Here is a 26,327-nt window from a genome sequence, read left to right as displayed (position 1 = left end):
GGAGTTCACAGATGTATAGAAGGGAGACGAGTGGTATTCCTGGTAGAGGAGGCGTGGGCAAAGGCACGAGGACATGAGGAGTGTGGGATGATTTTCAGGGAACGGCAGGATATTAAGTGATGCTACAGGAGCCAAAGCAGAATAGCAAAGGAAGCTGGAGGAGGTACAGGGCTGGCCATGTGACTGGAAGGGTCCAGTGAAAAGCAGGGAAGCAAGTGCCCTTAAAGGCACCAAAATACAAAGCTTTTCCTTTCTTTCTTGTCCTCTTGATTTGCTATGTTATTTTTCTATTTGCTAGTTAATGTTCTAAGTAAAGACAAACTTAAAAATTTAAATGATTAGCACAAGTTTTTTTTTTTTAATTGAGATGTAGCTGATGGTACCGTATTATATAAGTTTCAGGTATACAACAGTGATTCACAATTTTTAAAGTTACATTCCATTTATAGTTATAAAATATTGGCTATATTTCCTGTGCTGTGCAATATATCCTTGTAGTTTATTTATTTTGTACATAGTAGTTTGTACTTCTTAATCCCCTGTCCCTATCTTGCCCCTCCTCCCTTCCCTCTTCCCATTGGTAACCACTAGTTTGTTCTCTGTATCTGTGAGTCTGATTCTTTTTTGTTGTATTCACTAGTTTGTTTTATTTTTTAGATTCCACATATGAGTGATATCATACAGTATTTGTCTTTCTTTGTCTGACTTATTTCTCTAAGCATTATATTCTTCAAGTCCATCCATGTTGCTGCAAATGACATTATTTCATTCTTTTTTGTGGCTGAGTAGTATTCCATTGTATATATATACATATACATATATATATGCATTTTCTTTATCCATTCATCTATTGATGGACACTTAGGTTGTTTCTGTATCTTGGCTGTTGTAAACAATGCTGCTGTGAACATTGGTTTGCATGTATCTTTTCAAATTAGTGTTTTCATTTTTTTCTCATATATACCCAGGAGTGGAATTGCTGGGTCACATAGTAGTTCTGTTTTTCTTTTTTTGAGCCATACTGTTTTCCACAGTGGCTGCACCAATTTACATTCCCACCAACACTGTACAAGGGTTCTCTTTTCTCCATGTCTATACCAACATTTGTTATTTGTGTTCTTTTTGATGATAGACATTCTGACATGTGGGAGGTGATATCTCATAGTTTTGATTTGCATTTCTCTGATGATTAATGATGTTCAGCATCTTTTCATGTGCCTGCTGGGCATCTGTATGTCTTCTTTGGAAAAATGTCTGTTCAGGTCTTTGGCCCATTTTTTAATCCGGTTATATTTTTTTTTGATGTTGAGTTGTATGAGCTGTTTAAATATTTTGGATATTAACTCCTTGTCAGTCATATCTTGCAAATATTTTCTCCCATTCAGTAGGTTGTCTCTTCATTTTGTTGATAGTTTCCTTCACTGTGCAAAAGCTTTTAAATCTAATTAGGTCCCATTTGTTTATTTTTATTTCCTTTGCTTTAGGAGATGGATCCAAAAAATATGCTACAATTTATGTCAAAGAGTATTCTGCCTATGTTTTCTTCTGGGAGTTTTATGGTTTCCGGTATTATGTTTAGGTCCTTAATCCATTTTGAGTTTATTTTTTGTATATGGCTTGAGAAAAATGGTCTAATTTCATTTTTTTACATGTAGCTCTCCAGTTTTCCCAGCACCACTTATTGAAGAGACTGTCTTTTTTCCATTGTATATTCTTGCCTCCTTTGTCATAGATTAATTGACCGTAAGTGTGTGGGTTTATTTCTAGGCTCTCTATTCTGTTCCATTGCTCTGTGTGTCTGTTTTTGTGCCAGTACCGTACTGTTTTTTTTAATGTTATTAAAGTATAGTTGATTTAAAGTGTGTTCATTTCTGCTGTACAGCAAAGTGATTCAGTTATACATATATATATTCTTTTTCATATTCTTTTCCCTTATGGTTTATCATAGGATATTGAATATAGTTCCCTGTGCTATACAATAGGACCTTGTTGTTTATCCATTTTATATGTAATAGTTTGCATCTGCTAATCCCAAACTCCCAATCTTTCCCTCCCCATGCCCCCTCCCCCTTGGCAATCACAAGTCTGTTCTCCATGTCTGTGAGTTTGTTTCTGTTTTGTAGATATGTTCATTTGTGTTGTATTTTAGATTCCACATATAAGTGGTATCATATGGTATTTGTCTTTCTTTTCCTGACTTACTTTGCTTAGTATAATAATCTCTAGGTACATCCATGTTGCTACAAATGGCATTATTTCATTCATTTGTTTATTTTTGCTTTTATTTCTATTACCTTGGAGACTGACCTAAGAAAACATTGGTATAATTTATGTCAGAGAATGTTTTGCCTATGTTCTCTTCTAGGAGTTTTATGGTGTCATGTCTTATATTTCAGTATTTAAGCCATTTTGAGTTTATTTTTATGTATGGGGAGAAGGTACGTTCTAATTTCATTGATTTGCATGTGGCTGTCCAACTTTTCCAACAGCACTTGCTGAAGAGACTGTCTTTTCCCCATTGTATATTCTTGCCTCCTTTGTTGAAGATTAACTGAACTTAGGTGTGTGGGTTTATTTCTGGGCTCTCTGTTCCATTGATCCATATGTCTGTTTTTGTGCCAATACCATTCTGGGTTTTTTTTTTTTTTTTTTTTTTTTTTTGCGGTATGTGGGCCTCTCACTGTTGTGGCCTCTCCCGTTGCGGAGCACAGGCTCCGGACACGCAGGCCCAGCAGCCACGGCCCACGGGCCCATCCGCTCCGCAGCATGTGGGATCCTCCCAGACCGGGGCATGAACCCGTGTCCCCTGCATCGGCAGGCGGACTCTCAACCACTGCGCCATCAGGGAAGCCCCCATGCTGTTTTGATTACTGTAGCTTTGTAGTATTGTCTGGAGCCTGGGAGGGTTATGCTTCCAGCTTTGTTCTTTTTTTTTTTTTTTTATGATTTTTTTTTTTTTTTATGTAGACCATTTTTAAAGTCTTTATTGAATTTGTTACAGTATTGCTTCTGTTTTATGTTCTGGTTTTTTGGCCATGAGGCATGTGGGATCTTAGCTCCCCACCCGCACCCCCTGCATTGGAAGGCGAAGTCTTAACCACTGGACCACCAGGGAAGTCCCTTCAGCTTTGTTCTTTTTCCTCAGTATTGCTTTGGCAATTTTGGGTCTTTTATGGTTCCACATCAGTTTTGGGATTTTTTGTTCTAGTTCTGTGAAGAATGTCATGGGTAATTTGATAAGTATCACATTAAATCTGTAGATTGCTTTGGGTATTAGACTGGCCATTTTAACAATATTCTTCCAATCCAAGAGCATGGGCTGTCTTTCCATTTCTTTGAATCATCTTCAATTTCCTTTACTAATGTTTTGTAGTTTTCAGCATATAAGTCTTTCACCTCCTTGGTGAGGTTTATTCTTAAGTATTTTATTTTTTTGATGTGGTTTTAAATTTATTTATTTATGGCTGTGTTGGGTCTTCGTTTCTGTGCGTGGGCTTTCTCTAGTTGTGGCAAGCGGGGGCCACTCTTCATCGTGGTGTGCAGGCCTCTCACTATCGGTCTCTGTTGCAGGCACAGGCTCCAGACGCGCAGGCTCAGTAATTGTGGCTCATGGACCTAGTTGCTCTGCAGCATATGGGATCTTCCCAGACCAGGGCTCGAACCCGTGTCCCTGCATTGGCAGGCAGATTCTCAACCACTGCGCCACCAGGGAAGCCCCTTGATGTGGTTTTAAAAGGAATTGTTTGTTTACATTCCCTTTTTGATATTTCATTGTTAGTGTAAAGAAATGCAACCAATTTCTGTATGTTAGTCTTGTATCCTGCTACCTTGCTGAATTCATTTATCAGTTCTAGTAGTTTTTGTGTGGAGTCTTTTGGGTTTTCTATATATAATATCATATAATCTGCAGATAATGACAGATTTACCTCTTCCCTCTGAATTTGAGTACCTTTTATTTATTTTTCTTGTCTGATTGCTGTGGCTAGGACTTCCAGTACTACATTGAATAGAAGTGGTGAGAGTAGATATCCTTGTCTTGTTCCAGATTTTAGTGGGAAGGCTTTCACCTTTTCACCATTGAGTATTATATTGGCTGTGGGTTTGTCATAAATAGCTTTTATTACATCGAGATATGTTCCTTCTAAACCCACTTTCGCAAGGGTTTTTTTTTTATCATGAATGGATGTTGAATTTTATCAAATGCTTTTTCTGCATCTATTGAGATGATCATGTGGATTTTGTCTTTTGTTGATGTGGTGTATCACATTGGTTGATTTGCATATGTTGAAACATCACTGTGACCCTGGGTTGAATCCAACTTGGTCCTGGTGTATGGCGTTTTTTATGTGTTGTTGGTTTCGGTTTGCTAATATTTTGTTGAGAATTTTTGCATCTATATTCATCAAAGATACTGGCCTGTAATTTTCTTTTTTGGTAGTGTGTTTGTCTGGTTTTGGTATCAGGATGATGTCATAGAATGTCTTTGGGAGTTTTTCTTCCTCTTCAGTCTCTTGGAAGAGTTTGAGAAGGATCGGTGTAAGTTCTTCTTTGTGTGTTTGGTAGAATTTGCCTGTGAAACCATCTGGTCCTGGGCTTTTGTTTGTAGGGAGGTTTTTTGTTTGTTTTTTGTTTTTTTTATTCCAGATTAGAGATGCTATTCCACTTCTAGTGATTGGTCTGTTCAAGTTATCTATTTCTTCTTGATTTAGTTTTGGTGGGCTGTATGTTTCTAGAAAGTTGTCCATTTCTTCTAGGTTGTCGAATTTGTTGGCATATAATAGTTCATCATATTCTCTCATGGTTTTTTATATCTCTGCAGTATCAGTTGTGATTTCTCCTGTTTCATTTCTTATTCTGTTTATTTGGGTCTTCTCTCTTTTCTTCTTGGTGAGCCTGGCCAGGGGTTTGTCAATTTTGTTTGCCCTTTCAAAGAACCAGATCTTGGTTTTATTGATTTTTTTTCTATTGTTTTTTAAATTGTTTTATTTATTTCCTCTCTGATCTTTATTATTTCCTTCCTTCTGCTGACTTTAGATTTTGTTTGTTCTTCTTTTCCTAATTCTTTTAGATGGTTAAGTTGTTTATTTGAGATTTTTCTTGTTTCATAAAAAAGACCTGTATCGCTATGAACTTCTCTCTAAGGATTGCTTTGGCTGCATCCCATAGATTTTTGTATGGTTGTGTTCTCATTGTCATTTGCCTCAAGTATTTTTTGATTTCTTCTTTGATTTCATTGTTGACCCATTGGTTTTTTAGTAGTATGTTGTTTATTCTCCAGGTAATTGTGTTTTTAAAAATTAATTAGTTTATTTATTTTTGGCTGTGTTGGGTCTTCATTGCTGCACTGGGCTTTCTCTTGTTGCGGTGAGCCGAGGTTACTCTTTGTTGCACTGCACAGGCTTGTCATTGCAGCGGCTTCTCTGTTGCAGAGCACAGGCTCTAGGCACGCGGACTTCAGTAGTTGTGGCTCGCAGGCTCTAGAGTGCAGGCTCAGTAGTTGTGGCGCATGGGCTTAGTTTCTCCGCAGCATGTGGGATCTTCCTGGAGCAGGGCTCGAACCCATGTCCCCTGCTTTGGGAGGTGGATTCTTAACCACTGGGCCACCAGGGAAGCCCTTTGTAATTGTTTTCTCTTGTTTCTTTTTCTGTGGTTGATTTCTAGTTTTATGCCATTGTGGTCAGAAAAGATGCTTGAAATAATTTCTATACTCTTAAATTTTTTGACATTTGTTTTGTGCCCTAGTATGTGGTCAGTCCTAGAGAATGTTCCATATGCACTTGAAAAGAATGTGTATTCTGCTTTTTTTTGATGTAATGTACTGAAAATATGAATTAAGTCTAACTGTTCTATTGTATCATTTAGAATCTCTGTTGCCTTATTGATTTTCCATCTTGAAGATCTGTCCATTGATGTGAGTGGGGTGTTAAGGTCTCCCACTATTCTTGTGTTCCCATCAGTTTCTTCCTTTATGTCTGTTAGTATTTGTTTTATGTATTTGGGTACTCCTATATTAGGTGCATATATGTTGACAAGTGTAGTATCTCCTCCTTGTATTAATCCTTTTATCATTATATAGTGTCCTTCTTTATCTTTCTTTATAGCCTTTGTGTTTTTTTAATGTTTATTTTTTTAATGAAGTATAGTTGATTTACAATGTGTTAGTTCAGGTGTACAGCAAAGTGATTCAGATACACACACACACACACACACCCCACATCTTCTTTATCCATTCATCTGTCGATGGACATTTAGGTTGCTTCCGTGTCTTGTTTATAGCCTTTGTTTTAAAGTCTATTTTGTCTGATGTGAGTGTTGTGACCCGTACTTCCTTGACATTTCCTTTTGCATGAAGGAATATCTTTGTCCATCCCTTCACTTTCAATCTGTGTGTGTCCTTTGCCCTAAAGTGGGTCTCTTGTAGGCAGCATATTGTAGGCTCTTGTCTTATAATCCAGTCTGCTGCTCTGTGTCTTTTGATTGGAGCATTTAGTCCATTGACATTTAAGGTAATTATTGACAGATTTGTATTTATTGCCGTTTTAAACCTTGTTTTTCCATTGATTTTATATTTCTTCTTTGCCCCTTTCTTCTGCTTTTTGTTTTTCCTTTTGTGGTTTGATGATTTTCTTTTGTATTATACTTCTTTTTGGTTCTCTTCTTTTTGGTTTTTGTGAATCTATTGTATGTTTTTGATTTGTGGTCACCCTGTTCTTCAAGTATGTTATCTCTTCCTATATCTACTTGTTTTAGACTGGTAGTCATATAGGCTCAAACACATTCTAGGGAAAAAACCCTACATTTTCTTACTCTCCTCACCCACATTTTATGATTTTGATATCCTCTTTTGCATCTTCATGTTCATCCTTTTATTGTTCATTGTGGTTATCATCTCTCACAGAAATTTTTGATATTTTTTAAAATCTATGTACTGACTTATTTAAGTGATTTACTTTCCAATTGTGATTTTCTCTTTCTTAGGAGTCTTCTTTCTATTTAGAGAAGACCTTTCAATATTTTCTTTATGATAGGTTTAGTATTGCTATATTCTTCTAGTTTTTGCTTGTGATAATTGAAAATTTTAAAAATGATAATTTTGCTGGGTAGAGTATGCTAGGTTGCAGATTTTTCCCTTTCAGGACTTCGAATATATCTTGCCACTCTCTTCTGGCCTGCAACGTTTCTGTAGAGAAATCAGCTGATAGCCTTATGGGGGTTCTTTTGTAATTAACTCTTTTTCTCTTTTTTTTTAACATCTTTATTGGAGTATAATTGCTTTACAATGGTGTGTTAGTTTCTGCTTAACAGAAACTAACAAAGTGAATCAGCTATACATATACATATATCCCCATATCTCTTCCCTCTTGCATCTCCCTCCCTCCCACCCTCCCTATCCCACCCCTCTAGGTGGTCACAAAGCACCGAGCTGATCTCCCTGTGCTATGCGGCTGCTTCCCACTAGCTATCGTTTTTACATTTGGTACTGTATATATGTCCATGCCACTCTCTCACTTTGTCCCAGCTTACCCTTCCCCCTCCCCAACTCTTTTTCTCTTGATGCTTTTAGAATCCTCTCTTTAACTTTTGCCATTTTAATTATAATATGTCTTGGTGTGGTTCTGTTTGGGTTCATCTTGTTTGGAACCCTCTGTGCTTTCTGTACCTGGTTATCTATTTCCTTCTTTAGGTTTGAGAAGTTTTCAGCCATAATTTCTTAATACATTTTCAATCCCTTTTTCTCTTTCTTCTCCTTCTGGGAGCCATATTATATGTAGATTGGCTTTATCCCATAGGTCTCTTATTTTCAGAACTCGGTGTCTGTTAGACTGAAGAGATCTGTTTCATTGTTCTTTCAGGGCAATTCTCTTGATCTTTTAATTGGGAGCAGTTCCTCTCCTTCTTTATTTTACTTATATTTCTCTTGCTCTCAGTTTAGGAGAAACAATTATCTACTGTGGTCTTGGAGGGCTGTTTTTGTGTGGGAGAGGCCCTGTGTAGCCTGTGTGGGTTTAATAAGTTTTTGGTGCAAGGGCTGTTTTTAGTATGAATGCCCACCACCTCTTTCTTCAGTGTATGCTGGCCATTATCCCCTTGATAGTAGGTGTGACTAGAGCCTGCACTGGATGTTGAGCAGGGCCTTCATTTTTGCTCTGTGGTTGTCACTGTCTTGTCCAACTGTTCCCTAGTTGTTGGAATAGAAGCCCCCAGATCTGTTTCTGAGCTGAGGTGTAAGGTAGGCAGGACTAGAGCATTCCCACTGGGAGAGGAGCCACTGAGTATTCCTCCGCCAGAGTCATCCACTGGTGTGCGTGCTCTGTTGTGTCACCTGTCACCCATTGTGTGGGATCACAAAGTCCACTGTTGTTGTCACTGCCCTTGGCCCTGCCTCAACCGTGGGAATGATGTCAGTAAACCCTGGTGTTTTTCAGGCATTGTTTTTACAAGGCCACCAGCGCAGATCCACTGAAGTCAGGTCCCAGGACTGCAGTAGTCATGCACCTGGACTTGCTGTGGGAGTGAGGCAGCTCAGATCCTGGCCTGGCCCAGCCCCTGCATGCAAGTGCCCACAAAGCCCACAGCTCCTAAGGCCAGACCCATACCAGCCGCAGGAGCACCCATTGTCTGCTCGGATGTCCCACAGGTGCTGAATTTACAAAGCTGGCAGCAGAGGTATAAATCCGCAGTTCACACAGCTGGGGAAAGATTTCAGCCCTGCTTCATAAGTCATGTGGTCACTGGGGCTCAGTTGTGATTTCAGCCCCACCTCTGCACATGGGCAATCCACTGGCACCTGCTCCTGGAGCCTGCCAAGGCAGTGGCTGGCATGGGAGCCCACCAAGGCCGTGGCTGGGGTATGTGGGCCCACCCAGGCGGCAGCTGGGGCATGGAGAAAGAGGCTGCTATGGCGGCCCCACCCCTCCCTTTGCTCACCACTCAACAATGGTACATCACTTCTATGGCAGGCCCAGGCTTCTTCTGTAAACAGCCCTGGTTGCAGCCATACCACATTCCAGCCCCTTCAGGCTGTCTCCACACAGGCAACACCAGTTCTCTCTCCAGGTCTCCTCTAAACCCCAAGTTTCAGCACTGAGACCCCTCCTGTACCAGCAGATTCTTGTCTCAGGCTGCGGCATGCAGGGTGGTGGTGTGGACTATCTGTGCAGGTCTCTCTCTGTTCTGCCTGCCACAAACCAGTTGTTTTGCTCTTCTCTAAGCCTCTGTAGCTCCCTGTCTGTCCCAGTTGATCTCCCAGTGAGGGGGCTTCCCAGGGTGCAGGAACATTTCCTCTTTTACCTCTCCCTCCCAGGGGCGCAGGTCCCATCCTGCTTCCTTCCCCCCACCTCTTTCATCCTGCCCAGTTATGCGAAGGTCTTTCCTGTCCTTTCAGGTGTTTGAGGTCTTCTGCTAGTGTTTAGTAGGTATTCTGTGAGAATTATTCCATTTGTAGATGTATTTTTGATGTATTTGGGGGAGGAGGTGAGTTTTACATCCTTCTACTCTACCATCTTGATTCCTCTCCCAGTACCATACTGTTTTGATTATTGTAGCTTTGTAGTATAGTCTGAAGTTAGGGAGCATGAAATCTCCAGCTCTGTTCTTTCTCAAGATTATTTTGGCTATTCGAGGTCTTTGTGTTTCCATACAAATTCTAAAATTATTCTAGTTCTGTGAAAAATGCCATTGGTATTTTGGTAGGGATTGCATTGAATCTGTAGATTGCCTTGGGTAGTACGGTCATTTTAACAATATTGATTCTTCCAATCCATGAACATGGTGTGTCTTTCCGTCTGTTTATGTCATCTTCAATTTCTTTCATCAGTGTCTTACAGTTTTCTGGGTACAGGTCTTTTACCTCCTTAGGTAGGTTCATTCCTAGGTATTTTATTCTTTTCAATGCGATGGTCAATTGGATTGTTTCCTTAATTTTCTTTCTGATAATTCACTGTTAGTGTATAGAAATGCAGCAGATTTCTGTATGTTAATTTTGTATCTTGCGGGACTTCCCTGGTGGCGCAGTGGTTAAGAATCTGCCTGGCAATGCAGGGGACAAAGGTTTGAGCCCTGCTCTGGGAAGATCCCACATGCCGTGGAGCAACTAAGCCCATGCACCACAACTAGTGAGTCTGCGCTCTAGAGCCCACGTGCCACAACTACTGAAGCCCACGCGCCTAGAACCTGTGCTCTGCAACAAGAGAAACTACTGCAGTGAGAAGCCCACACACTGCAACAAAGAGTAGCCCCCTCTCGCCGCAACTAGAGAAAGCCTGTGCACAGCAATGAAGACCCAACGCAGCCAAAAATAAATAAATAAATTCATTTAAAAAAAAAATTTTGTATCTTGCAACTTTACCGAATTTATTGATGAGTTCTAGTGGTTTTTTGGTGGCATCTTCAGGATTTTTCTATGTATAGTGTCATGTCATCTGAAAACAGTGACAGTTTTACTTCTTCCTTTTCAATTTGGATTTCTTTTCTTGTCTGATTGCTGTGTCTAGGACTTCCAATGCTATGTTGAATAAAAGTGGTGAGAATGGGCATCCTTGTCTTGTTCCTGATCCTGGAGGGAATGCATTCAGCTTTTCACCATTGTGTGTGATGTTTTTTCACCATTGTGTATGATGTTAGCAGTGGGTTTGTCATATATGGCCTTTATTATGTTGAGGTATGTTCCTTCTATTCCCACTTTCTGGAGGGTTTTTGTCATAAATAGATGTTGAATTTTGCCAAAAGCTTTTTCTGCATCTATTGAGGTGATCATATGGTTTTTATTCTTCAGTTTGTTAATATGGTGTATCACATTGATTGATTTGCCGATATTGAATCATCCTTGCATCCCTGGGATAAATCCCACTACATCATGGTGTATTGTTGGATTCTGTTTGCGAATCTTTTGTTGAAGATTTTTGCATCTATGTTCATCAGTGATATTGGTGTGTAATTTTCTTTTTTTGTGATATCTTTGTCTGGTTTTGGTATCAGGGTGATGCTTCATAGAATGAGTTTGGAAGTGTTCTTTCCTCTGAAATTTTTGGAATAGTTTGAGAAGAATAGGTGTTAACTCTTCTCTAAATATTTGGTGGAATTCACCTGTGAAGCCATCTGGTCCTGGACTTTTGTTTGTTGGGAGTTTTTTTGTTTGTTTCTATTTTTTAATTACTTCAATGTCATTCCTGGTAATTGGTCTGTTCCTATTTTCTGTTTCTTCCTGGTTTAGTCTTAGGAGATTATATATTTCTAGGAATTTGTCTATTTCTTCTAGATTGTTCATTTTATTGGCATATAGTTGTTCATAGTAGTCTCTTATGTTCCTTTGTACTTCCATGGTGTCAGTTATAACTTGTTTTTCATTTCTGATTTTGGCCCTCTCTCTTTTTTTCTTGATAAGCCTGGCTAAAGGTTTATCAATTTTGTTTATCTTTTCTTTTTTTTTTCAGGCAAGGCTTTATGGGGGCCCCTGCTGCAGCAGGGGGGAGCATGAACAAACAAAAGGTTCCCTTGCTTGCTCACTCCCTGAGGGGGGCGGCGAGCTTGTTCCTTATATGGGGTGAGGGTCCAGCTCTTATTGATCTTTTTTATTGTTTTTTTTTCTATTTTTTTTTAGTCTTTATTTCTAAATGATTAGCGTAAATTTTACCATTCATCTTTATGCAGTGCCAATTTTTAAATGCAAATATAGGCACATTGAACTCATATGTGGAATCACCAAAATGATGCAATTCATATTTCATAGCTCATATTTACCACAACGGTGGACATACTGCACAAAACTAATTTGACTGGTTTTATTTCACTTCATAACACGCACACATTCTCCCAATACTCTCTGCCTTGACTTACTGATGAGTGAGGAAGAACTGACAGGAAATGGAACTATCTTTACATTTCCTTCCAGCCCATCATTTTCAGTGCAGTAGTTGGCTGATACAAGGAAGTAACACAAATAACAAAGGATTATAGAGTTCCCTGGTCATTTCTGTTTCTTAAAACATCATTGCCTTCTTTCTGCATTTGAAGCAAGTTCTGGTTCTAGTGCAAAGTATGGCCTCTGGGGCTGTCCTAGACATAGCATGCTTATCTTCCATTTGCTTAGAGTCTCACTGAATTCCTCCACATCATGGGTCCGCTGGGATGCTGTGCTCATGGGGTGGCAAGGAGCAGAGGACAGAGACATCGCGTATCTCCCCTGCTCACGCACATGCTTCTTGTTCCATCAGAACTCGCTTAACAGAACACAAGTTCAAAAATATTAAGAGTTCAAGACGGCAGTAGCAGAGCTTTAAATCACCTGCTGCACTCTTCCCCACCCTCCATTCTTTGGGCAGCGACTTTCACCTTTCATCCTTTTTAGCTTTTTCTTACCTTATTTACTTGCATATTTCCAAAAAGCCTTCCTAGAGTGCTGTTTCTTGATTTTTCAATTTAGATATTATCAGATGACTTGTACAATGGAAGGTTGGGATTTAACCCCTTGTGTCACTTTCTGCACACATTTGCCCCTGCCATCACATCCCAATATCGCGTTAGCATTTTTTTTTTTCTTTTTGTGGTACGCAGGCCTCTCACTGTTGTGGCCTCTCCCGTCGCAGAGCACAGGCTCTGGACACGCAGGCTCAGCGGCCATGGCTCACAGGCCCAGCCGCTCCACGGCATGTGGGATCTTCCCGGACCGGGGCACGAACCCATGTCCCCTGCATCGGCAGGCGTACTCTCAACTACTGCGCCACCAGGGAAGCCCCTGTTAGCATATCTTGATTAAATCGACGTTTAGTGTTTTCATTATTAGGGTTGTATAGATAATGCCGAACCAAGTGTTGTAACAAAATGATGTTCTCTTTTTAAGAACCACTTTTTTATTTGCCTAGTTTTCTTTGCTTCTCTAAGTCTTCCGTATCCTCCAACAGTTCTACTAAATGTCTCTTAATCCAGTTTTCCAGAAGGCAATCCCTGCCCCATCGTCTAACAGTTTCCTTCTTTCCTGGACACCCCCCAAAACTTCCCTTTGTCCTTCTGCTCCAGTCTAAACTGGATGCTTTCTGTTTCTCCCCTAAAGTTGTCATGCATGGTCTTTCTGTTTCCTGGATCTCTTGCTTACCTTTTTTAGAGGAGTTTACTTCTTTTTTTTGGTGGAGCATATTCTCAAGTAGCCTTCTGAGAAGGGGTATATGGAGGTGAATGGTTTGCTTGTCTTAAAATGTTTGCTTGTCTTTATTCTTCCCTCATACCTGACTGATCATTTGATAGCAACTTCTAAGTTAGAAGTCTTTCTCCCTCAGAATTTCAAAGGTGTCTTTCCTTTGTCTTCTAGCTTCCAACACTGCTGTTGACAAGTCTCATACCAGTCTAATTCCCAAACCTTTGTATGTGACCTTTCAAAAAGTCTGGAAACTTTTAGGATTTTTTCTGTCTCTCTCTTAATATAGAGAACATTCTGTCTGTGTCTCCCTCTCTCTTTTTTTCTCTTGGTGATTTGAACTTTTGCAATTATGTGCCTTGGTCTACTTTTATTTTGGGAGGACACTTGGTAGTCCCTTTTAATCTAAAAATTCATGTCCTTCAGTTCTTGGAAATGTTCTTATATTATTTATTTGATAGTCATCTTGCTTTTATTTTCTCCTTCTGGAACCCTTCATATTCAGCTATTCTCTCCCTTTCTTATTTTTACATTTTTTTTTTTACTTTTTTCATCTCTTTCTGTTTACTGGAAGACATCCTTATCTTTACTTATAACCCTTCTATTACATTAAAAATTTTTTTTCCTATTGTCCTACTTTCCTGAACTTTCTTATACTCCTTTTTATTATCCTGTTCTAGTTCCATGGGTAGAGTATCTTATCTTTCTGAGGTTATTATTTATGTGGATTTTTTTTCTTTTGCTCCCTGCAATATCTTTCTTTCCTTTGAGTTATTTTTTTAAATCTTTCTGTCATGTTATAGGTTTTCTTAAGATGGCATGGCTGTATTCCCTCCGTGGAAGGAGGCACTGGGCTGGCAGTTGGGAGGTCTGTGGACTGGGCCGCACTTTTCCACATCACCACTGAGGGACTGGTGGGGATGGGGCTGTTTCTTTGGGAGATCTTTAAATGTCAGTATCTAGGGTCATTTTTCTGAGTGATTGTTGCCCCAGAGAGGCATTTTCTAGTCTTTTCCTGGGAAGGTGTAAGTCTGGCTACAGTGTTCTGGCATCCAAATGGGGAAGGAGCTTGGCGGTTATCTCAGCCTTCCTCAAGTAGACTTTTCTCTGTAGGTCCCTCTGCCTCAGGCCTTCCACTGTGCCTGGTGTTCCTGGACCAGATCTCCCGGATCACCCCGAGAGTGACCGCAGCCCTCTGCCAGGCAGGGAGGTGGCCATTGCCTGGCTACATAGGGTTGGGAAGGGGATCTAGTGGGTCTTACAGACTTTCAGCCAGGCTCTTGTCCTCAGTCTTCCTGGTGCACAGGCCTCCAGGGGTCCCTGGGACCCTGATTCCTGAGCCCTTCCAGTGTCCCACTTCTGGGTAGTTTCTCCCTGCAGGACTGGCTCTCAGCATTCACTGTTGTGGTAAGTCAGCTGCTACTCGATCATCTGCTTTCCAGCTTTTAGAATTTTTGCCGACATCTTTCATCTGCCATCATCACCTCTCTCTTGCCCTTTGTCCTTGTGGATTTATGCCTTGTTTATTCCTTTCCTATCATCTTAGTGGGGCTCTGGAAGGGAGTGGAAATAAATCTGTGTCTGTTCAATGAGCCATATTTTTCTAGAAGTCCATTCACTGGGGCCAGGTTCATTATGGTTGTGAGAGCAAGGGCTCTGGCCTCTGATAGAAGAGGGATTACTGGGTGGAGAGTGGGACTAGAAGCAGAGAAGAGCTGAGTTTGATGTTAAGATCCTGGACACTGGACCAGGTTTCTACCCGTGTTGGCAGACAAGTTACATTAGCCTTAAGCTTCAAAGACTGGGGATAATGATGGGACAGCCGCCTGGGTTGCTCTGAGGATTCAGTGAGCACACATGTGAAGTGTGTAACACAACGCTGGCCACATGGTTAGCGTTCAGTGCCTGGTGACTGTTATCACTGCTACCAAGTGATAAGTGATGAGGAGCTGAAGCAGAGAAGTGGCCCGGGCAGGGAGAGCTGGGTAGAAACCTATCCCAATGGTCTGTCACCTCCCCGACATGGGAGTCAAGAGTGAGAGAAGGGCTGGGAAATCAGAAGAGTAGCCGCCCCTGCAGTACCCTGAGGGCTTTTCCCAGCTGCCCCCACCCAGGGTGCCGCCCAGCTTGACTTCTGTCAGGACAGACAGACAGACAGATGCGTCTCTGTCTTCATTCAGCTGCTGGAATGCGTGAGGGACTTGGCTTGGGGCCTGGGGTGAGGGTGGGAGGAGAGGGCGAAACCCTGAGCCAGCCAGGGCCTCCCGGAGCCTTGGCACCAAGAAGAGCTGGAAGGAGGCGGAAGGAGAGATACAGGCGCGGCAGATGGAGGGGAGCTGGGGAGGCAGGAGAAGTTCATCTCCCCAAAGGTGGTCGCACTCTCCCCTCTCCATCCTGGAGGGTCAGGCAGGAGGAGATCACAAGGCCCAGGACAGGGGCGGGGGCGGGGGGGGTGCGGTGCTCAGACGGAGAATGTGGTACCAACCTGTCCTCTAGCCCCTCCGCCCTCCGTCTCCTTGCTGGGGGTGGGACAGAAGACAGGACAAGTCCCACCTAGACAGGATGGAGGCCAGAATGAGCAAGATTCACAGAAGGAAGACGCCAGGTGGAGTCAGGCAGTGCTTCCAGGGCTTGAGGGTGTCTTAGAGGCACTCAGACCACCCCCCATTCCCCACTGGATACGACACTCCTCGGCTCCCTGCAAGTAGATGTTTATTAGGCCACACAGACCCAGACATTGACGAATCGCACTTGGTCTCAAACTGTGCTCAGGGGGACAGTGGTAGAGGAGGTAGTGTCCCTGTCCTCAAGACCCTCACCATCTGGGGGGCACAGACATGTGACAATTCTGGGTAATTAGCACTGTGGCAGACAGGCCTGTGGGGTTTGTAGGAATCTGGAGAAGAGGGGCAGGGACATCACCTCTGAGAAGGAGCCGCGGAGCTGCCCTCTAAGGACTGATGCAGCGCCCTGAGGAAGAAGGATGCTCTAGGTGGGGTGCACAGCGTGGTCCAGGGCTGGCAGTGCGGGAGCATGGGGTGGGATGGAGAATCTTCAAGAGGTGGTGGTGGGGCTAGAGGAAAGCTTCTGGAGCCTGCGGTCATTGGCCAGTCCAAGACGTCAGCCTGAAGAACTTGAAGAGCCTTTCTGGGCTGAGAGCTGCTTTAAGGGACCCTGCTGTTTCATAAGGGACCTCTCGTTTCTTCAGCTACTACTTGGACCTGGGGCCAGGGAGGGAAGGCCCTGTTCTCTCATGCCTTCGCAGCCAGGATTTCTGCAAGGAGAGAGGCGGGCCTGATCGTGTGTCGGGCCCTTGCCCCCACCATCTGGTGACTCCATGACTAGGCCCCCAGGGGTGGTGAGGGGAGGGGGCACACAGGCCTCTCCCAGGTGATGGGCAGCTCTTCGCAGTCCTTGAGGTGGGAGTGATACTTCCGCCTAGAGCCACCCGCTGTCTGCTCTGACCCCATGTGGGGTTGCCCAGCCCACTATAATTAGAGCGAGGAGGGGCCCTGAGGGGAAGGGCTGACGTATGTCAGCAGCATGGGGAGCCTGGCAGTCAGCCGACCAGAGGAAGGAAGGGCCAGCTGCCGGCTGCCCGTGTGACTTTTCCCAAGTAGATGCTGCTATTTATACCTCTGTTGCTTGGGGTCACATAGGCTGCCTCAGCCTCTTGTAGATGAGGATGTGAAGGCCCAGAGAGGGTAAGGGATGGCTCAAGGCCACACAGCATCTGTAACGGGGCAGAATTTGGGTTTCCAGTCAGCATCTGGGCCTGAATGTGGCTCTGATTCTGGTGGTGGGTCCTACGAGGACCCTTCAGGGCCCCCAACCTCTCACACACATCTAGGATGGCCCTGAGAGGTTGTTGTTGCTCTGGCTGCCCAGCAGCAGGCCACAGAAGCTTGATTCGTGGCACGTCAGCACCGGGTCCTGGCCGGAAAACTGAAGGGCTGGATGTGGCCTGGGACCTCTTGGTGTGGGGCTGAGGCACATTGGACCCCAGTCAGAGGAGCTCCCTGGCTGGGTCTGAGTCAGCGGAGTGGGTGAACCCCCCAGCTACATCTTGAGTTGTGTCCTGCCAGGCAAAAAGGAGGAGCCCCGGGGCCAGATTGACCCTTCACCCGCTTCCTCCCCATCTCAGCCAATGCTCTGCCCCAGGGTGCAGGCCCAGGGAGCCCCCAGGCTTAAGCCGGCAGTCAGAAGACTCCTTTCTCCCTGCCAGGCCTCAGCTGCCATGATTTAGAACTTCTGTTTGGGATGAAGTGTTTGAGGCAGGCTCGCGATCGGATGGGAGGAGCTCTGCACCAAGGGCAGCCTAGCAAGTGGACACGTGGGTGCTGGCAGCCTGGCCTGGCATCACAGCCTGACCATCACTGCTCTCCCACATGACCCAGGGCAAGTGACGCACTGCCCTGGGCCCTGAAAGTGGAAGGAGATGGTGGTAGAGTTTTCTGTTTGAGGGGTTGTGAGCAGCAGATGAGAGAGCGCCCTCTCAGCACCCAGGGCCAGCCTGGCCTGCGGCGATCCGGGACAGACGGCTGGGTCCCACACCTGCTCATTCGCCCAATGCCCATTTTACAGGGTCCGTTTCTAGCTAACACAGGTGGGCCAGGTGATTCTGGGTGGGGAGGGGCCCACAGGGTCTTCAGCAGGCGTCTGGTCACTGAGGCTTTGTTCCCTGAAGCTCTGGTGGAGCCCGGGCCCTGCCACCAGCCAGGGAACTTGGGAGACCACATGGACCACCCACCCTGGCCTAGGCTCGCAGCTCCCAGACCTCTGCCTCTGAAATTTGGACTCCCAGATCCCAGTGGCTGACTGCCCCCAGCCTTTCCTCACACGGGCCTACAAATTGGCCTATTTCTCGGCCTCTCCGTGGCCCGTGGTGTCTCCTCCTTCCCTCCCGGCCAGACCCCAGCATCCATCACCTCTGCCTTTCTTTCCTGTGCCTCCCTCAGTCCTAACCAGGACCCTTTGCTTATCCTGGCTCCCCGACCTGGCACCAGCCACCCTCAAGCCTCCCAGACTGGAAAACTGGGGGGTTTCTGCCTCCCCCTACCCTGCTTAGCCTGGGACCCCAAGTCCCACAGGTCCTGCCTCCCTCCTGCCGCTGCCAGGGAGTCCTGGCAGGAGATGGACAGGAGTAAATAAGGGAATGACACAGGCTGGCAGGCACTGGGCTCTCTCCCAGGTTGGTGGCCGGACAGGGGGCAGCCTTCAGGCCTTGGTCCTCCCACAGATGACACTAGGTCTCAGCCCAGGGCGGGGCCATCAGAGGCCTGCTATTGTATCAGCTGTGATGTGATGCTCTCCAGATCATGGACTGAGGGGTGGAGGCTGCAGGAGCTCCGAGCAGGGTCACATGAGGGCTTAGTGGTCCAGGAGGCTTCAGAGGGAAGGGCCTTTCGGCTGGATCTTGGGGAGAGAGGCTTCACCAGTGGAGGAATGGGGAGAGTGTCGTGGGTGGAGGGAATAGTTTGTGGAGAGGCCTGGCACTGGGGAGCGGGGATGAGTTGTTTAGCCAGCTGGAGTGCCCTGGAGATGGATGGGACAGGCTGGGAGGGTCTTTCATGCTAGCTTAGGTCAAAGAATAGGATGGGTGAGCAAGGAGGCTGGAGTTTTCCTGTAAGCTTAGGGCTTTAAGCCCCTTCCCACCTTCCCTGCACAAGTGATGTGGTGCGGCCTCCCTGATGGGTCTCTCAGGCTGCCCCCTCTGCCCCAGAGGACAGGTGGCCCCTCACTTCATACTCCTGTCCCATCTCTGCAGCCGTGGGTGGGGCCTCTGCCTGGATGACTCTCCCACCAAGGATGTCATTGACTTCCCTTCGATACCACCTGGCGTCCTCTATGACGTGGGCCACCAGTGTCGCCTCCAGTATGGGGCCTACTCTGCCTTCTGCGATGACATGGACGTGAGTGTGGGGCCTGTGTGGACGCGGGGGAGGAGGGCAGCCCTCAGCAGGCTGCAGACCCCACCCAGCCTGGGCTCGGCCCACACGTGATGCCCACGAGACATAAAGTGGCCTATGGGAGAGGCCTAGGGTTGGGCGGCCATAGACCCAGGTCTGCATTCTGGGTGGACCATTTACCAACCATGGGACTTTGGGCAAGGCCCTCACCTGCTGGAGCTGGATCATAAGAGGTAAAATAAAACGTCTCCTGCGGGGTCCTGGGAAAGATCGCCTGAAGTGATGGCCATGGGCATGTCAGAGACCCTGCAGCTTCTAACCAGGGTGTTTCCAGAGGGGTAGGCTGGGGCTGGGAGAGGTGTGGGCGAGCTGGGGACTGCCCTGAGCCACAAACCCGAGCCTGGGGCCCCAGCCCAGGGCCCCCCACACCACGTGGTCCGGCAAGACAAGAGGGGGTTCCAGCTATAGACCCCCACCATGTGCCAGCCCCAAGGAGGGATTCCCAGGGGACTCATGGGGGTGGTAAGGGGGCAGGGCAGGTGGTGGCACCGAGGAGGAGGTGAGGGTATGGCCCTTGCCCTCCTCCTTGCAGAATGTCTGCCACACGCTCTGGTGCTCCGTGGGGACCACCTGTCACTCCAAGCTGGATGCAGCTGTGGATGGTACCAGGTGTGGGGAGAGCAAGGTAGGGGTTCGCCAGTCCATCTGCGGAGGGGGTGAGAGGTGAGACTCCCTGCTGTGTCCGTGCTCTGGGGTCGGCCTTGGCTCACAGACTTGCTCATGCCCTTAGCAGAACCCCAGCCCTCTCTGGCCCAAGTCCCCAGCTGCAGAATGGAGGCTTTGGGGCAGAGCTTGACTGGGCAGTTCTCCAAAGTGCCTTCAGCTCAGAAGAGTCAGCATGTGGACTCTTATTTTATTCCTTGCTCAGCTCCACCATGGGGCCCAGGTGTTGGGCGACTGGAAGGGGGCCTCCCCCAGCCCTTAGGTCCTTCCCCTCTGGGCCTTTCCAGGCCTTCTACCCACCTTGTTCCCACTAGGGTGAGGAGCTTGGCATGGGCTGGCTCTACCTCTGTCTGTCTCGGTAGTGGTGTCTGAATGGGGAGTGCGTTCCCATGGGCTTCCGGCCCGAGGCCGTGGACGGTGGCTGGTCTGGCTGGAGCGCCTGGTCCGTCTGCTCCCGGAGCTGTGGCGTGGGCGTGCAGAGTGCCGAGCGGCAGTGCACACAGCCTGCGTGAGTGCGGGGCCGGGGCTCCCGGGGCAGGTGGGATGGGGCACCCTGAGCAGAGTCGGTGATTGCAGGGACACTGGCTCTGTCCCAGCCTCCCACTCGCAGAAGTATCCCCATGGAGGCCAAGCCTGGAGTGTCCAGAGCCACCTCGGGTCACTTCTAGGGGTGCCCCGGAGGCTGATTGAGTCGCCACTGCTGACCCCATTGCAGAGAGGGAAACACCAAGGCCCAGAGACTGGAGGGACTCATCGGAGGCCACACAACAAAGCAGCAGCTGGCGGGAGGGAAGCAAGGAGGACAGGCTAAGAGCTTAGACCCTGAACCTTAGACGGATCAGGGTTCAAATTCCCTCTCCACCCCTTCTCTGGGCCTCAGTTTCCAGAGAAAGCATGTGATGGGCAGCAGCAGTGCCCATCTGGTAGAGGAGAAATGCAGGTAAAGCCCTGCAGCTAGCTCGTAGTAAGCGCTCAGTAAATAGACCCACTTAGTGGCATTTGAGGTACAAGTGGGTCCAAGATGAGACTGGGGACAGCTGGGAGAATTGGTCAGCCTGGGAGGGGTGCTTTGTGACCTGGGGTGAGTAACTTCATCTCTCTGGGCCTCAGTTTCCCCATCTAAGGGTGGTGAGGTGAAGATCAGGGAGATGCAGAGAGGCCAGCTGTACTGTAGACGGAGGGGCTGCCCGGCACCTTTGGATGAGCCCATTTCACTAGGCTGCCCCAGGGTGGGCGTGGGATTCAGAGCCAGGTCCTTCTAGGGCCCCGTGCTTATACCCCACCCTGCCTCCCGGCCTCTAGGTCTGAGCTTAGTTGGGGGCAGACAGGGTGGGGTTAGGGTTCAGGCTCTATGCTGGGGGCATGCCTCTCAGCTGGGCCAGGGCCAAGGGGGCTTCCTTTTGACCTGGGCTGGGGTACTGCCACCAGGAACACGTCTGCTGACACATGGGCCGTCAGGACTCTGGGTCCCACGGGCTGGAGACTTGGAGTAGCCCCTTCAGCTAGTGCCAGTCATGTCTGCAGCTTGGCCCAGCCTCTGAACAACCCTCTGCAGAGGCAGCCCCAGTCCCATTTTATAGATGAGGATACTGAGGCCCAGAGGGGCCCAGAGACTTGGCCAAGGTCACACAGCAGGTTAGGGGCAGAGCCCAGGCTTCCTGCTGCCACCTCCCCTGAGATGCTTTCAAACAGAGAGCCTGTGTCTAGAGCAGAGTGTGGGCGACCCACAGGGAGAGCAGCGTGAACGGAGGTGACGGCGGGAATCTCTGGGTGTTAGGGGTGCAGGAGGAGCTGCTCGCTCCGAGGGCCCACTTCTGGATCCAGATGTGCGGTCGGCACTCACTGCCCCCCACCCCACTCTCCCCACAGGCCCAAGTACAAGGGCAAATACTGCGTGGGTGAACGGAAGCGCTTTCGCCTGTGCAACCTGCAGGCCTGCCCCGCCGGCCGCCCCTCTTTCCGCCAAGTCCAGTGCAGCCACTTTGACGCTATGCTCTACAAGGGCCAGCTGCACACGTGGGTGCCCGTGGTCAATGACGGTGAGTCCTATTGCCCACAGGGACACTGAGGCCTGGAAGGGCAGAGATCCAAGGGCCAAGGTTGCCCAGTGATACAGGCACTGTCTGCTGGGGCCGCTGCTCCCTCCTGGCTCCCGTGGACAGCCTTGCAGATACTACCAGCCCAGTGGAGCCCCCAGCCCGCCACTGATGGGTATCGTGGAGGCAGTCTTCCCGGTGGCCTCTGTGACTCCTGCCCTGGCTGTCCCTCATGGCTCCTCTGCTTGGGCCCCCAGTAAACCCCTGCGAGCTGCACTGCCGGCCCTCGAATGAGTACTTTGCTGAGAAGCTGCGGGACGCTGTGGTCGATGGCACCCCCTGCTACCAGGACCAGGCCAGCCGTGACCTCTGCATCAACGGCATCTGCAAGGTGTGCCCAGCTAGGGAGAGAGTCTCCAGCACTGCCCTCCCCAACCCCCTGACAGGTCTCCTCTGGCTTCCTCCTGCTTCCCTCTGGCCACCCTCCCCAGGCTGTACCACTGGGCTTCCCCGCTCTGCCAGTGAAGCCCTCTGATGATCTGCCATAGCCTCTCAGCAAAGCCTCCCTGCTCCTCCTGGAACTGGAGCCCCCATATCATCGGGCCTCACCCCCAGGCTCTGCCTCGGCACCACGGCCTGCCCGCCATGGCTTCTGAATGCTGGCTTCTGTACCGGCCCAGCCCCGGCCCGGAAACCAGAGCTCAGGTGGTAGCTCGACCTCCTGCTGGCTGGATGACCCCCAGCAGTGGTTTCCTATGCGATAGTAGAAAGGGGACTGTCCGTCCATGTAGCCACGTCACAAGGTTAAATGCAGTCATTTAACAGGGCATTACAGGGCCATGCAGGCCTCAGGGCCTGGCAGAGAAAGTGTCAGTGTTTGCTGACAATACTTAGACTTATTTCCAGCGGTATCAGTGCCACTCCCCCTGCCCATGTCCTCAGCACTTTCTTTCCCCTGCTCCTGGGAAGGGAAGCCCCTGGGCGTAGAGGCCTGGGCTCTGGGGAGGACCAGCAGGGAACACTGATTCCCGTTTCGGGGGAATTCCTGTCCACGCTGGTCAGGAGCGCGGGTGTGCAGCTCCCCCTGCCTGCTGTGGCCTTTTACAAAGCTTCTCCCGTCTCTTGTCTCATGCAGTCTCACGGCACACCTTCATGGTGCGGGTGGTTCTCCCTGTGTCACATCTGAGGAAGCTGAGGCTCAGAGAGGTCGAGGGGTTTACCTGGGGTCAGAGGGCACAGCTGTGGTGGGGCCCCCGCTCCCTGCTCCGAGCTCTCTCCTCCCCACCCTGGCAGGCCCCTGAGTCTGGTGCCAGAGAGGGCTCGCCGCCAGTGGCCCAGCACCAGGGGTCTCCCCTCCCCATGTGTTGCAGAATGTGGGCTGCGACTTCGAGATTGACTCGGGTGCCATCGAGGACCGCTGCGGCGTGTGCCACGGCAACGGCTCCACCTGTCACACCGTGAGCGGGACCTTCGAGGAGGCTGAGGGCCTGGGTATGGGTGGGACCATTGGTGGGGGGCAGGGCACTCTTGACCTGGTGACCCTTCCTTGTCTCCCTTGAGCCCTGCCCACAGCCCCCATGGCCAGAGATGGGAAGCAGGCAAGCTGCCTTGCTGGGTCTAGGATCCTGGCAGGAGTCAGGGCACCCAGGCCCAAGTGCAGAGACCTTCCTTCACAGGGAGTCCTCCTGCCCCAGGGACCCCAGCCTGGGCTTATCAGGCTTATGAGTGGCCTTATGAAGCTAGAGACCCCCCCCAGCTCCACTCACTCACCTCAGGGCCTGTTTTGCATACATTGCTTAAGTGCCAACTGTGTGCTAGGTGAGGGAGACAAAGAGGTGAAGAGCTTACAGTCTCACCTTTTAGTGTGACAGATGCAGTGGAAGGAGGCCCAGAGGGCTGTGAGAGCCCTGAGGAAGAAGGTCCTGACATGGAGAGGTCAGGGAAGACTTCCTGTAGGAAGTGGAAGTTGAGCTGAATCATAAAAGACTCAGACGAGATGGGGAAAGCATTACACATGGAGGAAAGAGCTTGTGCCCAACAAAGCCTGGAGGCAAGAAAGAGCACGTTCTGTCTGGGGACCTATCTATAAAAAAGGCGGGGATGCCATAAGGCTTTGAATGCTAGGCCAAGAAGCTTAGATTTTAGCCCCAGAGATGCAGTCCAGCGTGGTGGTTAAAGCTCAGACCTCAGAGCTTGATTCACATCCCAGCAGAACCCTGGTGCAGGTTATGTAACCTCTCTGTGCCTCAGTGTCCTCATGTGTAAAATGGGGATAACAGTAGTACCTATGTCATAGGGTTGTTACACCTGTAGAGTCCTCAGGGTAATGCCAGGCACATCATGGGTACTACTTAGTGAAAGAACAAAAACAGGCTGTATAGGTATGAGGAGGATATCCCAGGGGAAAGGCCCAGTCAATTGAGGTTTTTAGAAAGGTCATGCTGGCCCCAGGTATAGGGGATAGGCCCAGCCTTGTGACAGGGAGACCAGCTAAAGTTTCCCAGAGAAGGGTGGTGAGGCATGAGTCAGGGGGTAGGATTTGAGCCCTTCTGAGGCTTTGGTGATCTGGGACAGATCTAAGTGGGGAACCCAGAATCTTAACGATGGAATCTTTGGCATCGGCAGGTAGGGGCAAGTGGAAAGAGAGGTGAGGGCGGGCAACAGCTAACCCCCTTACCTCTTTTCACAACTTGTGCACAATCCCTGGCCAACAGGATATGTGGACGTGGGGCTGATCCCAGCCGGTGCTCGCGAGATCCGCATCGAGGAGGTGGCCGAGGCCGCCAACTTCCTGGCCCTACGCAGTGAGGACCCGGATAAGTACTTCCTCAACGGTGGGTGGATCATCCAGTGGAACGGGGACTACCAGGTGGCGGGGACCACCTTCACGTATGCACGCACAGGCAACTGGGAGAACCTCACGTCCCCTGGTCCCACCGACGAGCCTATCTGGATCCAGGTGACTGCCTCCTGGGGCCCAGGCTGGGGAGGAGCAGAGGTGGAATCCGTGGCTCCCAGCCGCATGGCAGGAGCGAGCCCTGGGGCAGTCACAGAGCCCAGCTCCGGGCCTGGCCCTACTGCTGGGGCCTCTGCCTTGGTTTCCCCATCTCTAGAATGGCTCCATGGTATAGCCCCAGGTCCCAGAGGTGGCTGAGGTTGGCTTCTTTAAGATGGGTGGCAGGTCTGGGCAGAGGGAAAGGACACCTCATGCTCACGGGGCCCCCCCGTCTGCCTGCCCCAGCTCCTGTTCCAGGAGAGCAACCCTGGGGTGCGCTACGAGTACATCATCCACAGGGAGGCGGATGGCCATAGCCAGATCCAGCCGCCTGAGTTCTCCTGGCACTATGGGCCCTGGACCAAGTGCACAGTCACCTGTGGCACAGGTGAGGAGAGCAGTGGGCACAGCTACTGCCCAGCAGGGCCTTTGTCTCTGGGCACCGATGCCTGGCTTTAGCCTCTGGCTCATTGCTTATTTGCTGGGCTGCTGTGAACTTGGAATGCTGTTTCTGGGCCTCAGTTCCCCCATCTGTATAATGGGGCTAGCAATGGCCCCATCTCAGGTCCACTGGGAGAGTAAACAAGGTGAGGCAGGCACAGCACGTGGCGCTTGGCGAGCGCTCAGTGTGTCTCCCCCAGAGAGGCACCAGCTGCCTCTCCCTCTTCTCACTGCTCAGCTCTGGCAGGTCCTGTGCCCGTGGTTCTGCCCTGTACCTGGGATCTGACCCCTTCATCCTCCCAGAGCCTTACCTGCGTCTCCGTCAGGATAAGCTCCTTCCTCTCCTCTAGCTCCTGCCACAGACAGGCTTCCCCGGGGCCCCCTCCTCCTCGGTGCCCTCCCACCCTTCCTGGGAGGCCCAGAGCCTGGCACTCCTGGGCTGCTGGCCCAGGAGGGCTTCCCCAGTGAGAAGGGGGAGGGGGAAGGGAGAGAAGGGGGAGGGGGAAGGGAGAGAAAGAAGCGTGGGGAGAAGGATGGAGTAGGACAGGGGCAGGGAGGAGGGAGCTGGGACGTGACAAGGATCTCCCCACCCAGACTCTGAGCCTCGTAGCCCAATGGCCTAGTCACCACATTTACTTATTCCTTTAAACTCTATAAAACGTGTAACAATTTGACTAACTCTCACTCTCCCCTCCCTGTGGCTTCTTCAGTCTCCCTTCCCCTCCCCCTCCCCCTCAGTGTCCAGGGTCTCAGTATCAGGAATCTGGGACAGAGACATTTGAACATTCCTTGAACTGCTATTTTGATGACAAATGAACACTGACCCACTAAAGCTGGACAGGAATCTTCAAAAGCTATTAAAAGCATCCTACCCGGTTATGAGTTAAATTTACAAATGTGAAAACAAATACATTTGATGAACCAGACACTGGGGAATTGTCTCTCAGCAAATCGGTGGCTTCCCACGTGGACAGAATAGGCATGTGTTGAGTGGCAAGTGACAGGACCCTGATGAGTGGTAGCTGGAGCAGATAAGGGTTTACTCGTCTTCGGCAGTAAGAACCCCCAGGGAGGGTGCATGGTCCAAGCTGGCT

At 48.7% G+C, this 26,327-nt stretch overlaps 1 protein-coding gene across 1 annotated transcript in view; it reads left to right on the top strand.

Moving 5' to 3' along the window:
- The window catches only part of ADAMTS7 (ADAM metallopeptidase with thrombospondin type 1 motif 7), a 55,410-nt gene that overhangs the window by 19,516 nt on the left and 9,567 nt on the right, over window positions 1-26,327 (top strand). The window contains exons 9-16 of the mRNA XM_082618095.1: window positions 18,897-19,041; window positions 19,631-19,723; window positions 20,124-20,269; window positions 21,631-21,800; window positions 22,055-22,188; window positions 23,168-23,288; window positions 24,512-24,756; window positions 25,039-25,180. Coding sequence (XP_082474221.1) covers window positions 18,897-19,041; window positions 19,631-19,723; window positions 20,124-20,269; window positions 21,631-21,800; window positions 22,055-22,188; window positions 23,168-23,288; window positions 24,512-24,756; window positions 25,039-25,180 — 1,196 coding nt within the window. The remainder of the gene's footprint in view (window positions 1-18,896; window positions 19,042-19,630; window positions 19,724-20,123; window positions 20,270-21,630; window positions 21,801-22,054; window positions 22,189-23,167; window positions 23,289-24,511; window positions 24,757-25,038; window positions 25,181-26,327) is intronic.

The sequence above is a fragment of the Mesoplodon mirus genome (assembly GCF_964341445.2).
Source record: "Mesoplodon mirus genome assembly, chromosome: 4".
Classification (NCBI taxonomy): domain Eukaryota; kingdom Metazoa; phylum Chordata; class Mammalia; order Artiodactyla; family Ziphiidae; genus Mesoplodon; species Mesoplodon mirus.
This window is presented reverse-complemented; position numbering and strand designations above follow the sequence as displayed.